This window comes from Oryctolagus cuniculus, chromosome 1, assembly GCF_051225735.1.
Source record: "Oryctolagus cuniculus isolate XC-2025 breed Fujian yellow rabbit chromosome 1, ASM5122573v1, whole genome shotgun sequence".
NCBI lineage: Eukaryota > Metazoa > Chordata > Mammalia > Lagomorpha > Leporidae > Oryctolagus > Oryctolagus cuniculus.
The window spans coordinates 7,444,052-7,459,010 of NC_142867.1; the positions used below are offsets into that span (position 1 = coordinate 7,444,052).

The 14,959-nt window shown below is 50.7% G+C and overlaps 1 protein-coding gene across 3 annotated transcripts in view; it reads left to right on the plus strand.

Annotated features, from left to right (window-relative positions):
• The window catches only part of ATL3 (atlastin GTPase 3), a 56,255-nt gene extending 42,774 nt beyond the window's left edge, over window positions 1–13,481 (plus strand). For all 3 annotated transcript variants that reach the window (XM_008274336.5, XM_051833087.3, XM_089325897.1), the window contains 5 exons: window positions 4,402–4,529; window positions 5,105–5,161; window positions 5,919–5,990; window positions 7,921–8,352; window positions 9,389–13,481. In XM_008274336.5, coding sequence (XP_008272558.4) covers window positions 4,402–4,529; window positions 5,105–5,161; window positions 5,919–5,990; window positions 7,921–8,352; window positions 9,389–9,475 — 776 coding nt within the window. In that variant the 3' untranslated portion in view covers window positions 9,476–13,481. The remainder of the gene's footprint in view (window positions 1–4,401; window positions 4,530–5,104; window positions 5,162–5,918; window positions 5,991–7,920; window positions 8,353–9,388) is intronic.
• Window positions 13,482–14,959: the final 1,478 nt, after the last annotated feature.

Sequence of the window (14,959 nt, forward strand, 5' to 3'; positions counted from 1 at the left end):
CCTTTTACCTAAAAGGCAGCTGGGAGGGAATTTTCAGAGTTGAATTGGGAAAGAAGGCTTAGTGTGCATTTGTATGTATGTGTATAGATCTTATATTATTTTTAAATTTTATTTATTTTTTTGACGGGCAGAGTTAGAGACAGAGAGAAAGGTCTTCCTTCCGTTGGTTCACCCCCAAATGGCTGCTTCGGCCGGCGTGCTGTGCCAATCCGAAGGCAGGAGCCAGGTGCTTCTCCTGGTCTCCCATGCAGGTGCAGGGCCCAAGGACCTGGGCCATCCTCCACTGCCTTCCTGGGCCACAGCAGAGAGCTGGACTGGAGGAGGAGCAACTGGGACAGAATCCGGCGCCCCAACTGGGGCTAGAACCCGGGGTGCCGGCACTGCACGTGGAAGATTAGCCTAGTAAGCCGCGGCGCCGGCCAGATCTTATATTATTTTAGAGTTATAATGCCACGTTATTAGTTGCACTTTTACCAAACCTAAACTCGTATTTGGTCATCACTGGTAAGCAAAGTATCCAATAGAATTTATTTTTTTTTTAATTTTAAAATATTTATTTTTATTTGAAAGGCAGAATGAGAGCAAGAGAGAGAGAGAGGGAGACATAGATCCTCCATTCACTGGTCCACTCCCCAAATAACTGCAACAACTAGAGCCAGGCCAGGCCACATCCAGGAGCCGGGAGCTCCATCTGGGTCTCCTATGAGAGTGGCAGGGACCCAAGTGTTTGAACCATTACCTCTGCCTCCCCGGGCGCGTTAGCAGGAGCTGGATTGGAAACAGAGCATTGGCACTTGAACCCTGGCATTCTGATAGGGGATGTGAGTGCCTTAACTGTTGAGCCAAGTGCCTGCCCCTCTAAATGTTTCATAAACTCTATCCACATAGCCTGAAGGTGATTTTTTTTAAGATTGATTTATATGGGCACTGGTTCAAGTCCCAATTGCTCCACTTCTGGTACAGCTCCCTGCTAATATGCCTGGGAAAACAGTGGAAAATGGCCTAATAACTTGGGCCCCTGCACCCACGTGGAAGACCTGGAAGTAGCTCCTGGCTCCTGGCTTCGGCCTGGCCCAACTCTGGCTGTCTGGCGTTCTGATATTAGATGCCGACATCCCAAGTGGTAGCTTAACTTGTGCCACAATGCTGGCCCTGGTTATGTGATTTTTAGATTTGGAGATAGATTTGTGTGTGTGTGTGTGTATTTTGGGGAAGATTGTAACCAAGATATGGAAGGGTTTTGAAGTGAAGAATCAATTGGAGGCTGGCCTGCAAACAGCAGGTGGCTTGTGAGTATTTGGCAAGTGCTGACTTGAGAACCACAGGTGCCTTGTTGTGGGAGACCTGTAAGTAGAGTTACATTTCTGTTCCATATACTTGGAAAAAGATACCATTAGCCTGAGAACGTTCAAGGCTGATCCATGAAAGGGCCTTAGTGTTGTCTCACAGAACACTTTGATTCGGTAAGAACTTTGTCCTGGGGGCATTTCTGCCGATGTCCCCCACACGCTTTCTAGGAATGGCTTCCGTGGTTCTGCTTTGCTTTAGGGGTTGACAGCTGAGAGAGGAACACGGGGCTCACGGTCCCTCTCCCGGCACAAGTGAGGCAACACTGCTGCCGTTTACTGCAGGTAGCCAGGACGTGAGCTGGTTTTTGAGCCGCAGCAGATTCGTCAGACACAGGGTGCCCGCCTCTGGCATGCAGCAGCTGACTTCTTCCTGGCTTCCTTGTGGAGGTCAGACTGGGGTCGCCTTTGACACCGTCACCACTTCACCCTGTCCCTGTCGTGATACGGCTCTTGTCTCCTCCGACTGAGAAGCTGTTCTTTCCATCCGGCCTTCTTAGACGTGTCTAGTGTAGGATCTGTCAGTCTTGGTAAAACGGCGCTCAGCAGCACCTGGACCTGCTGGCTCCTTGTGTGAGTGTTTCTGAAACGGCCTTTCAGTGTGATGAAAGTTGAAGCCAAAAAAAGCTCTGTGTTTTTTTCTTAAATAGACAGTACATTTCCGCATTTAAAATACCCCAAAGAATTAAAAGGTGTTCACTGAAATGTCTTTTCCATTTCTGTAGGCTTCCAGAGTTTCTTAGAATATGTGAACAAATATGAATTTATACAGAACCGCCTACTGTATACACTGTTTTATACTTTGCACAACAAAGTTACTAAGAATTGGTCCTTCTTTGTTGTTTTTAGTTTTACAGTTCTATTTTCATGGTATAATTAAATTTACGGAGTGCTGAAGGATTCTCACCTTGCTATGGGCTCCCACCCACTTCTTTTCAATTGTTGGTTGGGGGCCAAGGGAGACCTTAGATGATTCCACAAATCAGATTCCTCGTGCTGTAATCCTCCTGTGCCTTTGTAGTGGGGCCCGCTGATTCTGCCTTTGAGGAAAGAGATCTGTGTAACGGCTCCCAGGCCCTTGGTGGGAACCTGGTGCAACCTGCACACAATCTGCCAGTGTCCCTGAGAGATGACCCTTTCCATCTTGGGGCGGGCCGGGGGCCTCTGAGGCACTGATGGGAAATGCGCCTCGTGAGATACAGGTGATGTTACTTCTGAAAGAGAGAAAGCAACCAGATGAGCAGTAGTGATTCCAAACAGATTTGTAGGTAAGTGTGAGGTGTGCATAGCAAAGGCCTGAGACAACTGGAAGGGCTGACGATGATTGTTCTCATTCAACAAGTTACTGATTGATTGAGAGTCAGCGAGAGAGGGTGAGTGTATGTGCTTCTGTTCGTTAGTTCAGCCCCAAATGCCTGCAATGCTGGGTCTGGAGCCAGAAGCTGGGGACACGGTCCAGGAGCCCATCCATTGCAGCCATCCCTGCCGCCACCTAGTGTTAGTGTCAGCAGGAGGCAGGAATCAGGACCCAGAGCTGGGCTGTCCTGTTTGCGACGTGGGTGCCCCAGCCAGTGTCTTAACTGATAGGCTAAATGCTTACCTCTGATACTCAGAGTTTGAAGACCTCATTAGTCAAGTTCTTTAAAAATGAAATTTCTTTTTTTTTTTTTTTTTGACAGGCAGAGTGGACAGTGAGAGAGAGAGACAGAGAGAAAGGTCTTCCTTTGCCGTTGGTTCACCCTCCAATGGCCGCCGCGGCCGGCGCGCTGCGGCCGGCGCACCGCGCTGATCCGATGGCAGGAGCCAGGAGCCAGGTGCTTTTCCTGGTCTCCCATGGGGTGCAGGGCCCAAGCACCTGGGCCATCCTCCACTGCACTCCCTGGCCACAGCAGAGGGCTGGCCTGGAAGAGGGGCAACCGGGACAGAATCCGGCGCCCCGACCGGGACTAGAACCCGGTGTGCCGGCGCCGCTAGGCGGAGGATTAGCCTATTGAGCCGCGGCGCCGGCCAAAAATGAAATTTCTTGAAATACTAGGGTATCGACCAAACATCCCCAGAATGGAAACCAAGTATATTAGCATTTGTTACTATAGCAAAATCCTTGAGGCGGCTCACTCACACTGAGCTTGGTTTTTGAGCTTCAGAGGCCAATTGGCATGGGGCAGGCTTTCTGGCCAGGGACCCCTGGCGGATGGCAGGGCACAGAGAGAGGAAGGCTCACCAGGGTTCCACAGCAGCCCTCTTGCACGACTCAGGAGGTCACATGAGAGCTAGCTTCCTTTCCAGGGCAGTGCCCCCAGCGACCTGAGAACCTCCCGCTGGGCCCCGCCTCCTAAAGCTTCCACCGCCTCCCAGTAGCGCCACCCTCAGGACCAGTCTGCTAACACATGGGCCTTCGGGGGACGTTGAACAGCCAGACCATAGCACCCAGTGCAGATGTGCCCTGTGTTCTGCTCTGAGCCAGAGGGGATCTTAGAGGTCCTTATGCTTCAGCAGGGGAGGGGACAAGGATGCATGGAGGCAGAGCTGTGCCAGCAGTCTGGTCACAGCCAGAATGGGTCCGACATGTACGGTCTGGGACCCCACTGCCCTCACTTGGAGCTAAGGAATGTGGAAACAGCGGGGTGGGCACTGTGGTGCAGAGGGCTAGGCTGCTGCGCGGACACCTGCACTCCATGTTGCAGCGCAGGTTCAAGTCCCAGCCACTCTGCTTCTGATGAGCTCCCTGCTGGTGCACCTGGGAAGCTCAGGAACTTGGCCACCCACATAGGAGGCCAGGATAGACTTCCAGGCTCCTGGCTTCAGTGTGGCAAGTGTGGCCCAGCCCTGGCTGTTGCGGCCTTTTGGGGAGTGAGTCAATCTCTCTGTCTCTCTGCCTTTCAAACACATTTAATTTTAAAAAATAATATTTTTATTAACGTAAGGTAAACAAATTTCGTATCAAATGAATAGATCTTAAAAAATAACTAAATGGACTGTGAAGATTGTGTTGTATGCTCACCTGGGTAGACTAAGGCCGTCTGGCATGTTTCCTTCTTTATGGTCCTGTGAACAGATATTGCTGGTGAGTTCAAAGAGCAGTTGCAGACGCTGATCCCATATGTATTAAACCCCTCCAAGTTAATGGAAAAAGAGATCAACGGCTCGAAAGTTACCTGTCGGGGACTACTGGAGTATTTTAAGGTAACTACGGGTTTTAATTATTAAAATGTTGAATTTTTGGTAAAGCTGGTTTAGCTTGTAACCCATCTTGAATTTTAATATTTTCCTGGGTTGGGGGGAGATGGTGAGGCCGGATGAGAGACCCCAGTGTCCTTCCAGGCGTGGGCCACTGGGTGGCAGTACCGGTCTAAGAACCAAATGGATGTCTTTGCGCTCTCTCAGAGTAATTACTGTGGCTAAAGGAAGATTGTTCCTCAAGGAAGACGCAGTGCCAAGGAGGTGGTTAGGAGGTTGCTGTGAGTAGGAGCGGCACCTAGTCGTGACCCGACTGCCTCAAAGCCCACAGGTAGTGGTGAGGCCAGCGTGACGGGCCTCTGGTGGAATCCCAGCCTTCGTGGGCTTGTGCTGCTTGAGAACATTTTTAGTGAACTAAAAATGCTAACATGCACTTCCAAGGTGTGTTGTGTTTCCGCTAATTCCTGACTGTCGGTCTAGGTGTTTAGGAAAATGCAGTTGTATGGTCACTGTTTTCAAGATGGGAATAAAATTGAACAGAACCATAGTTTTCATAATCTTTTCAACGTTTGTATTCTAAGGCATATATCAAAATTTACCAAGGGGAAGATCTGCCTCACCCCAAGTCCATGCTGCAGGTAAGAGGCTCTCCGACATCCGGAATGACACCTGTCAGTTACATGCAGTAAGCGGGCGCCGCTGGCCTTGTCTCTGGACGTGGGGTGGCACCAGTTAAGAACAGAATGGCCCCTGCTCGCTGGGCCTGGTGCCCCACCAGACGCACTCTGGGGCACAGCCGTGCTTTCCCAGGCAGGACGCACCCAGCGTGGCAGACAGGCTGTGGCCTGCGTCTGTTGTCTGCTGACGCGCCTGGTCACTCATTCACTGAGCAGTTCTTTAACGTGTTTGACTAGACACTGTCATCTGGTTAACGCAGATAATCTCTGACTTTCTTATGACGAGCATAAGCACACTCATTGCCAAATGTCAGTTCCTTTAGTAGCAAAGCATTTTCACACAGGAGACGAGTGCCTGGGACTCACATTTCAAAGACGAAAATGTTCCTTTTTTTTTTTTTTTTTTTTTTTTTTTTTGATTCACAGCTATTTCTTACATTTAAAACCAGAGACAAGGAAATGCTATTTCCCTAGATTTTTAGAGGTTTATCCTGTGTTAACGAGTCTTACATATTAAAGAACAGATTTTAATTTGGTTGAAAATCTGGCAGAAAAGATATATTTTGTTTCATAAATTGAGCTATGTGAAAGTCTAAAAAGTAGCAGAAGGTTAACGAGAAAGGAAGAATGGAAGTGGGGTGAGAGATTTGTACTTGGGTATTTGTGGAGCATGTTCAAAGAGGAAGGGTTTATAGCTCACGCCTTCCTTTCCTAACAGGCCACTGCTGAAGCCAACAACTTAGCGGCGGCAGCCGCTGCCAAGGACGTGTATTACAACAACATGGAAGAGGTATGTGGGCAGGTGCCTGATCCTGAGGTGTCGCGATACCTGACCATGCGGCTGTCTTCCGAGGCCCAAACTTGATCTGACTTGACACTGCAGGGGGGCTGGTATTGTGGCACAGCGGGTTAAACCATCACTTGTGATGCCTGTTCGAGTCCAAGCTGCTTGGCTTCCAATCCAGCTGCTTGCTAATGCACCCAGGAAAGCAGCGGAAGATGCCCCAAGTACTTGGGCGCCTGCACCCACATGGGAGACCTGGATGGAGTTCTGGGTTCCTGGCTTTGGCCTTGCCCCAGCCCTGGCTCTTGCATTCATCTGGGGGAGTGAACCAGCAGATGAAAGAGCACTCTCTCTCTCTCTCTGTCTTTTCTCTCTCTCTAACTCTGCCTGTCAAATAAATAAATAAATAAGTATATATTTTTATTTGACAGGTAGAGTTGCAGACAGAGGGAGAGACAGAGAGAAAGGTCTTCCTTCTGTTGGTTCACCCCCCAAATGGCCGCTATAGCCGGTGTGTTGCACTGATCCGAAGCCAGGAGCCAGGTGCTTCCTCCTGGTCTCCCATACAGGTGCGGGGGCCCAAGCACTTGGGCCATCCTCCACTGCCTTTCCAGGCCACAGCAGAGAGCTGGGCTGGAAGAGGAGCAACCGACACTAGAACCCGGGGCCCATATGGGATGCCGGCGCTGCAGGCGGAGGATTAACCAAGTGAGCCACGGCGCTAAAAAAATAATTTTTTAAAAAAGTTATGAGGCAGCAAAGCTGTATTCAGGCCATTGTGATAACCAGGTCCTTCTGATCACCATTTCGTTTCTTTTTTTTAAAAATATATGTGTTTTACTTATTCTTTTTTATTTAAGGTATACAGGTTACATGTATTTGGTGTACACCAGTTTAGGAGTGTGGTGATGCTTCCCACGCTCCCACCCTTCCTCCTCCTTCCTCTCCTCATCCTCCTCTTTAATTTTTACAGTGATCTACTTTGAGTTTATTTTACACTCATGAGGTTAACCCTACACTAAGTAAAGAGTTCAAGAAATAATAATAATTAAAAAAACACTGTTCAGGGCTGTAAACAGTCATCGAAGCTCAAAACGTCGATTTCACTCTTCTGATGGTCATTTCTTTCCGTTTCCGGGCCACGCTGAGCTCCTCACTCTGCTTACCCAAGTGCGCTCTGCAGAGGAGTGAGACCAGACTTCACTGGTCTCCGTCACCTTCTGAGAGTTAACTGACGCTTGCCGCAGCAGCTCAGTTGTGAGTGTGTCACCCACCTTTCCTAGCAGAGTGCTGGCTGGAGTGCTGGCTGCTCTGCTCCCATCCAGCTTCCTGCTGCTGTGCCCCTGGGAGGCAGCAGGTGGATGGCCCGAGTGCCTGGGTCCCTGCCACCCACATGGGAGACCTGGTTGGACAGTTCTGGGCTCCTGGCTTCAGTCTGGCCCAGCCCTGTTTGTCGTGAGCATTTGGGAGTGAACCAGAGAAGAAAGATCTCTCTTTGTCTTTCAAACAAAATGAAAATAAACAGTGAAAAAGTTTTTTTTTTTTTTTTTTTTTTAAGATGTATTCATTTATTTGAAAGAGTTACAGAGAGGCAGAGGCAGAGAGAGGAGCTGGGCCGATCCGAAGCCAGGAACCAGGAGCCTCTTCTAGGTCTCCCACGTGGATGCAGGGGCCCAAGTACGTGGGCCACCTTCTACTGCTTTCCCAGGCCACAGCAGAGAGCTGGATGGGAAGTGGAGCAGCTGGGACTTGAACTGGTGCCTAATGGGATGCCGGCACTGCAGGCAGCAGCTTTACCTGCTACGCCACAGTGCCGGCCCCGAAGTGAACACAGTGATAAGAGATTAACGTCTGATACTTAAAGCCTTGTAACCTTTGAGAGTCTTCACCTGTTTTTGAAGGGACCTTCGCCATGCCGTGTCTCTGTTGCCTGCAGGTTTGTGGGGGCGAGAAGCCTTACCTGTCCCCTGACATTCTAGAGGAGAAGCACAGTGAGTTCAGACAGCTCGCTCTGGACCACTTCAGGAAGACCAAGAAGATGGGCGGGAAGGACTTCAGCCTGCGCTACCAGCAGGAGCTGGAGGAGGAGATCGGGGAGCTGTACGGCAGCTTCTGCAGGCACAACAGCAGCAAGAACGTCTTCAGCACCTTCCGCACGCCCGCCGTGCTCTTCGCGGGCATCGTGGCCCTCTACATCGCCTCGGGCCTCACCGGCTTCGTGGGCCTCGAGGTCGTGGCCCAGCTGTTCAACTGCATGGTCGGGCTGCTGCTGATAGCGCTGCTCACCTGGGGCTACATCCGGTACTCCGGCCAGTACCGCGAGCTGGGCGGAGCTATCGATGTGGGTGCGGCCTATGTGTTGGAGCAGGTGAGTGGTGTGGGGTGATGGTGGGCGGCCGGGTCAGCTTCTGTCGTGAAACATCTCGGAGTTTGGTAGCAAAGAGGGCATGAGAAACCTCCCTGGGCCGTTTTTAAACTTCCTTGGCTTTAGTCTGTTATCCTCTTTGGGATAGGAGTAGTTATTCCTGATGTTTTGTTTCCATGACTTAAAGTGGGCCTTTAGTATATAAAAAGTTTCAAATTAGAGTAGGGTGTCCCTCACAGGAAACCTATGGGTGCTTTTTTTTTTTTTTTAAAGATTTATGTATTTATTTGAAAGTCACAGTTACACAGAGAGAAAAGGACAGGCAGAGAGAGAGAGGCCTTCCATCCGCTGGTTCACTCCTCAGATGGCCACTATGGCCAGAGCTGGGCCAGTCTGAAGCCAGGAGCCAGGAGCTTCTTCCAGGTCTCCCACGCAGGTTCAGGGGCCCAAGCACTTGGACCATCTTCCACTGCTTTCCCAGGCCACAGCAGAGAGCTGGATCGGAAGTGGAGCAGCCAGGACTTGAACCGGCACCCAAATGGGATGCAGGCACTGCAGGCAGCGGCTTTACCTGCCACGCTACAGTGCTGGCCCTGTGCGTGCTCTTTAGACACAATTCCTGTGTGATTCGGCCTTCTCCTCTCCATGATCTTGCTTTGCTGAAAATCAAGAGTCCTGAAAAAAATATGAACTCAACAAGAGATGACATCTCCTTCATTTAAAATCTTCCAACAAGTCAGCGGCTCTTTGCAGAGGTCGTCTCCAGCTTTACAGATCTTTGAGACTAGCTCGTGTCTTTCTGAGTGACAGGAGCAGATCGGGTAGGCCCGTAGCGTGGTGAGCCAAAGGAGCTGGCCGCCCCGTCACAGGGCAGAGGGTCCTGGGGTTCCGGGTGGGCAGCTCCCGCAGCCTCCCCTCCCCCCGCGTTCTCCTCTCGTAAGCCATCGCTGGGGGAGGCGGAGGTGTGTGTCTCCAAGGACGGCTCGTGGTGCTGAGTTGTGTTGCATTAACTTAGGTGTGAATGTGTGGACTCTTGCAGGCTTCTTCTCACATTGGTAATTCCACTCAGGCTGCCATGAGGGAGGCCGTGGTCGGGCGGCCTTCCACGGAGAAGAAAGCGCAGTAGCATCGGAACGTGAGGACCCTGCGAGAGCCGCCTGCCGCCGCCAGCCCCTGCCGAGTCCTGGCTCCCGCCGCACCACGGGGCCTGGCCGAGGAGCCGAGGCTGTGAGACCCCTGGGCAGCGCGGACCTGTGGCGCTGTAATAAATGACCTGGCCTCCCTGTGGGTCCAGATCTTAGACGCTTCCATGTCTCCTGGCAGCCGTTCCTTTCGTGCTGTCACGGATCCAAGCCCGTCTCTGTTTTCTTAGTGTTCTCTGCTTTGTGCACTTTATGGGGGAAGAAGCTAAAGGAAACGATGGAAACGCCGCCGCTTCAGTGCCTGTGGGATTGAGCCTGCGCTGCCGCAGACGCTGCGGGGTGGGGGGCGCCTCGCGGAAGGTGCTGTCGGTGCAGCTTCAACTTCTTTTATACCTTACTCTTCTGTAAAAGTTTACAGAGCTGGGAAGAGCTTCCGAACTGCAGTCCCCAATCCTGATGCCCTTGCACTCAGAACACCGTGTCTATGATCTTAGAGAACCTGTTTGTCAGTGTGGGGAGAACCCCGTCATACGGAAATATCCCCGGAAGGTCGGTTCACGGGCAGCCTCACAGTTTAGCTGCAAAGTGCTCTTTTTGTTGTTGTTGTTCCTATAGCTTCTTTCTAGAAAAGAGGCGAATGTGCCTTGAAAAGCCAGGCTGGCTCATCCTAAATGGAAGGAGCCGGATCCCCTAAGAATAAAAAGCTGCGTTTAAGTGAGCCGTGTGACCTGTGGTCTGCGCGTGGCTTTGTGCCTTGGTCAGACTCCCGGGGAGCTTGGACACGCACGTGTGCGGCTCGCAGCTCTCACACACAGTGGCCATTTGAGAGGTTTTGTGTTTGAGTTCTGTGCAAGAATAGAGCTTTTTTAAGGATTCGAGGAAAGACATTACCAAATATTAGTGCCTTTAACTGATGTCCCAGTTCCTGTGGCTGAGCGGTAATTAGTGATTCAACGGCCTGTTTTACAGTCTTGACCCAAGGTGTTTATTTGCATCCTCCTATGCACCGTGTGGCCTTCCTGATAATGAAGCTGAAGTCGTCACTTTGATGCGGTCCCTCGGCCTTTATTTACTTTTGAATCGTCTCATGGCCTTGAAATCGCTTTGGCTTAATGAGGACCAAAGTCACCCACATGCAGGCAATGTCTCCACGCATCCACTAATTCTTTTTTATTTACCCTGATTGTATGATGAGGTTTTTGTCTGTCGGTGGCTTTTTCCTTTGATTTCTAATGATGAATTTTTGTGGATTTTCAACTTCCTCACACCCACCTTTAAGTATTTGTATAACCATTCAGGTGTGTGAGCCTTAATTTTTGTGGTAATTTTTGTTGTGGGTGGGAGATAGAAGGGCGTAGGCAAAATCGGAGTTGTCACTTTCACAGAGACGAGGTGTGAATGGAGAGTAGGGAAAAGGGAGCCTCCCAGAGGGTGTCTTCTGGTGGACGCTTCACCACTGCAGTATTTTGTAAGTCCCCCGATTAATTCCAAGCATATTATGTATTTTTTAAAAATTCTTACATGCTGTCTTGCCTGGAGGTTGTTACTATTTTGCTCACTTGCTATTAAAATTTTAGAAAACTTCCAGCGTGTTCTAAGCCGCTGCTTCTCGGTGGCGGGAGCTTTGACTGCAGGTTGAGAGCTGTTCGCGTTCTGGCCGTGTTCAGGTGGCCTCCCGTCCCTGCAGGCTCCGCTCACCAGGAGGCCTCGCGGTTAGACTTCCCATGCCTTCTCTGAGTAAGAGCATTGACTGCAGAGTAACTGTCAGAAGTCAGAACTTTAATAGTGAGACAGGGTAATGTGTCTGAAATTCATGCTAAGGTGAATTCTAATATGCACGTTCTAAAAAGCACGTTTGCTTTTTACAGTGATAACTGCGTGATTTAATGAAAGCTTGGGATTTAGTTCCTGTGTGGAGCCACCATTTCTGTTTTGGCTTTTAAAGGAATAACCTTGGCTGATTATCCAGCGAAGTCTTCGCTCCCCGTTCAGTTCCCTGTTCTGCCTCTAGAAAGCGTTTGCAGGGTTTCCTCTGGGACCTTTTTCCTGTGACAGTGATTAGGTCATTTGCATTCTCACGGCCACTGCTGGCTGTACACAGCCTTGGTGTCCAGGTTGAGATCTACCTGCTGCGTTCTTTGAGCTGTGAGTTTGCGCAGGAGTTCTGGCTGTGGTGCGGCGTGTGCTCCCCCCCGCCCCCAGCAGGCCCTCCCTCGCTGGTAATGTGCACATGTCCCTCCAGTGTGGATACGGAGCACCTTCCTCTGAACATAATAATCAAGGAGTTCCTCACAGTTTTTTTATTAAAATATCTCAGGACAAGTTGGTTGTTGCTAATTTTAAAAAGGACTTCCAAATTAGCTCCCTACCATAAAAATAATAGAATCAAACCTTTGGAGCTTGCGCTGAGGAATCTCTCTAGATTAATTCAAGGACAAGGCAAGGAGAAACCGCCATGAATAAGGATAAGCCATGTTCTCTGTTCTAACTCTGACCACGCTGGGTAGAAGTACCTGCGAATGTAGGTTCTGTTTCCCCACTCTTTCTCTCTTCTCTCACTCACTTTGGACACCACGTGCACGTACACACACACACACACACACACACTGCCGTGTGTTTGCTGTCAGCTTCCTCAGCAGGCCATGTGCAGTGTTCTTCCCAGCTTACACACACGGTGCCTTGAACAGGGTGAGTGTGGGTGAGTCTGTGTATGTGTGAGTTACAGAGAAACTGAGTAGGTTGATTCAAGTCCAGCGAAAGCAATAAAACCTAAGCAGCTTTACTTTTTTCCTAGCGTTTATTTTTAAAACTATGTAACTTACGTCAGTTTCCTCATGGAGCTATTGCCACATAATTGAGCATGGTTTGGGGTTCACATCTAAGGCGGCCAGCGTGGGCTGTGTCCTTCTGGCTTGGGTTCGAATCCAGCAGAGTCTCGGGGTCAGGGCGTCAGTCACGGAAGCACAGAGCCTCTGTTAAAGTGGCATCAGGAAGCCCCTTGTGAAAGACCACGGAACAGCGGTTGAATTTCTCCTTAGGTTCAGTCCACTGTGCTGTGTTTGGAGAATTGGCTCTGGTCGACCCCGGCGTTCGTGAGACCCGCCTAGGGAGCTTGTTAACCAAACAGAAGGGGAACTCCCAGCTTTGGTCCCAGAGGTTGCCTCGTCGGAGGTTCAGGGATTGGAGAGTCTGCTCGTGGCATGGGAAGCCCCAGGAGAGATGCCGCGCAGTGCTGTCTGGGCCGCGGCTGCTGCCCAGTGCGGGAAGCGTCAGCGAGAGGTTGCACTGAGCGCGTAAGGACGTCTGAATCCAGAGGCTGTGTGGGCTCCCTGGGGCTTTCTCTAACCGTCACAGTGCCTTCCCTGGAGAACGAATGGGCGGTTACCCTGTTACTAACAGGTGTAATTGGAATTCCTAAGGTTTTGATAGCTGTATTTTTATTTTTCACTTAAAAAGCAAAATGTAGCACTGTGACTTGAAACCCTAAATCTTCCACACACAGGAAACCGTAAACCATAAATAAAAATAATGAACAGTAAAGAGGGGCAGGCTCATGACTTTGATAATTAGCGGCCTCAGGACCCCAGGTCCAGAATTTTCAAGCTGGACCTAGAGGTGGAGCGGTTTTGCAAGAAACTTCTCTGGGAAGGACTTTCACGGGCCAGAAATTCAGGTGTCTCACGGAGGGGAGGTTGCACGGATGCCCGGCGCGTTCTAACTTAGATCAGTAAGTGCTGTCCTGGATGTTTGCCTTAAAAGGAGTTCATATTAATCTGGAACATTCATAAACTTTCCTGGGGTTTCTCTTGTATTGTTTTTCTTTAAAAATGATTTATTAAAAATACTTTATGCTAAACCTTTGCCTTTGAATGGCTTTAAATTGTATAAACCGTGCAATGAGATGAGATGATGCCGCTAATGTACTTGAAGCATGTTTCTGTTTCACTTGTAGCTGCAAGGTTGTTTAACGGAATAAAGACCACAACACCATGCTGTCTGTGCCTGGTCTGTAGTGCAGGAGGGTCTGTGACATAGAACTGGGCTTGGCAGTGAATAGGATCTGAAAGGGGGTGGGCCACGCAGGGTCACAGGTAGTAGTAGTGGCACTGTGGCTCTCTCTGTCCCACATAACGACACTGCACCAGGGCGGGACCAGCATACCACCAGAGAAGGCTGTGCTGTCGGCAGGGTTGAGGAAAAGTGGGCACAGATCCTGTGACAGCACCAGGCACCCCGAGGACTTTGGCATCTGCAGTGCCTTCGTTTGCCCCTTGTGGAGCCAGCTGGCTCTGAGGGGAGCGGGAGGGGGGCAGCGGGGAGGCTGTGTTGGATTTCTCCGACGCTAGCAGCCAGGCGTGGCTCAGCCAGCCCTGCAGGATAAAGATTTCCTCCTCCCCAGTTTGAAGCACACAGAATGGGGTCTGCAGCCTTCGTCCGTCCCACCACCAGCCCCTGACCGTGCTCGGGTCGGGCCCTGTGCTCTGCTAGGTACTGCGTTTGAGTTCCTCACCATTCCTTGCAGGGGAGGGGCAGGCACGGTGGTCCACACGTAAGGAGTATGGTAAAGACAAAGATTCACAATTTGGGGACTAGCGGTGTTGACATCTCCATCAGCGTCAGTTGGAAAGCAAGGGCCAGGCTAGGGCTGTGGCCATGTACAACGGGAAAATGTCAAGTGAGCTACGAACCACGGCTTGTCTTTGGTTATTGTGTTGGAAATGTCTGGTCCAGCTTTAGCTTAATCAAAAAGAGCAGAAAAAGGAATTGTTGGGAAAAAGATTCCTGTGACTGGATGTCCAGGGGCAAACCTGACCTGTGCACGCGAGGAACTCGGCTCTCAGCAGGGCTCTTATCTCAAAGAGCAGGACCCAAATTATCTGTTGTTGCAGATGGGTGTCGTCCGTGCCCCGGGAAGGACAGGCACAGACGGTCCTGGACTTACAGCATTCCACTCTAACTCCCTGGAGGAAGGAGCTCTCCCCCTTACTGCCTGTTAAAAATGTGTGTGTCCACCCACCTACCCGTCCATCCATCCACCCACCCATCCATCCATCCATCCACTCATCCATCCACCCACCCACCCATCCATCCATCCACCCACCCATCCATCCATCCATCCACCCACCCATCCATCCATCCATCCACCCATCCATCCACCCACCCATCCATCCACCCACCCATCCATCCATCCACCCATCCACCCACCCATCCATCCATCCATCCATCCACCCATCCATCCACCCACCCATCCATCCACCCACCCACCCATCCATCCACCCATCCACCCACCCACCCATCCATCCACCCACCCATCCATCCACCCACCCATCCATCCACCCACCCATCCATCCATCCACCCATCCATCCATCCACCCACCCATCCATCCACCCACCCACCCATCCATCCATCCATCCACCCATCCACCCATCCATCCATCCATCCATCCATCCATCCATCCATCCATCCA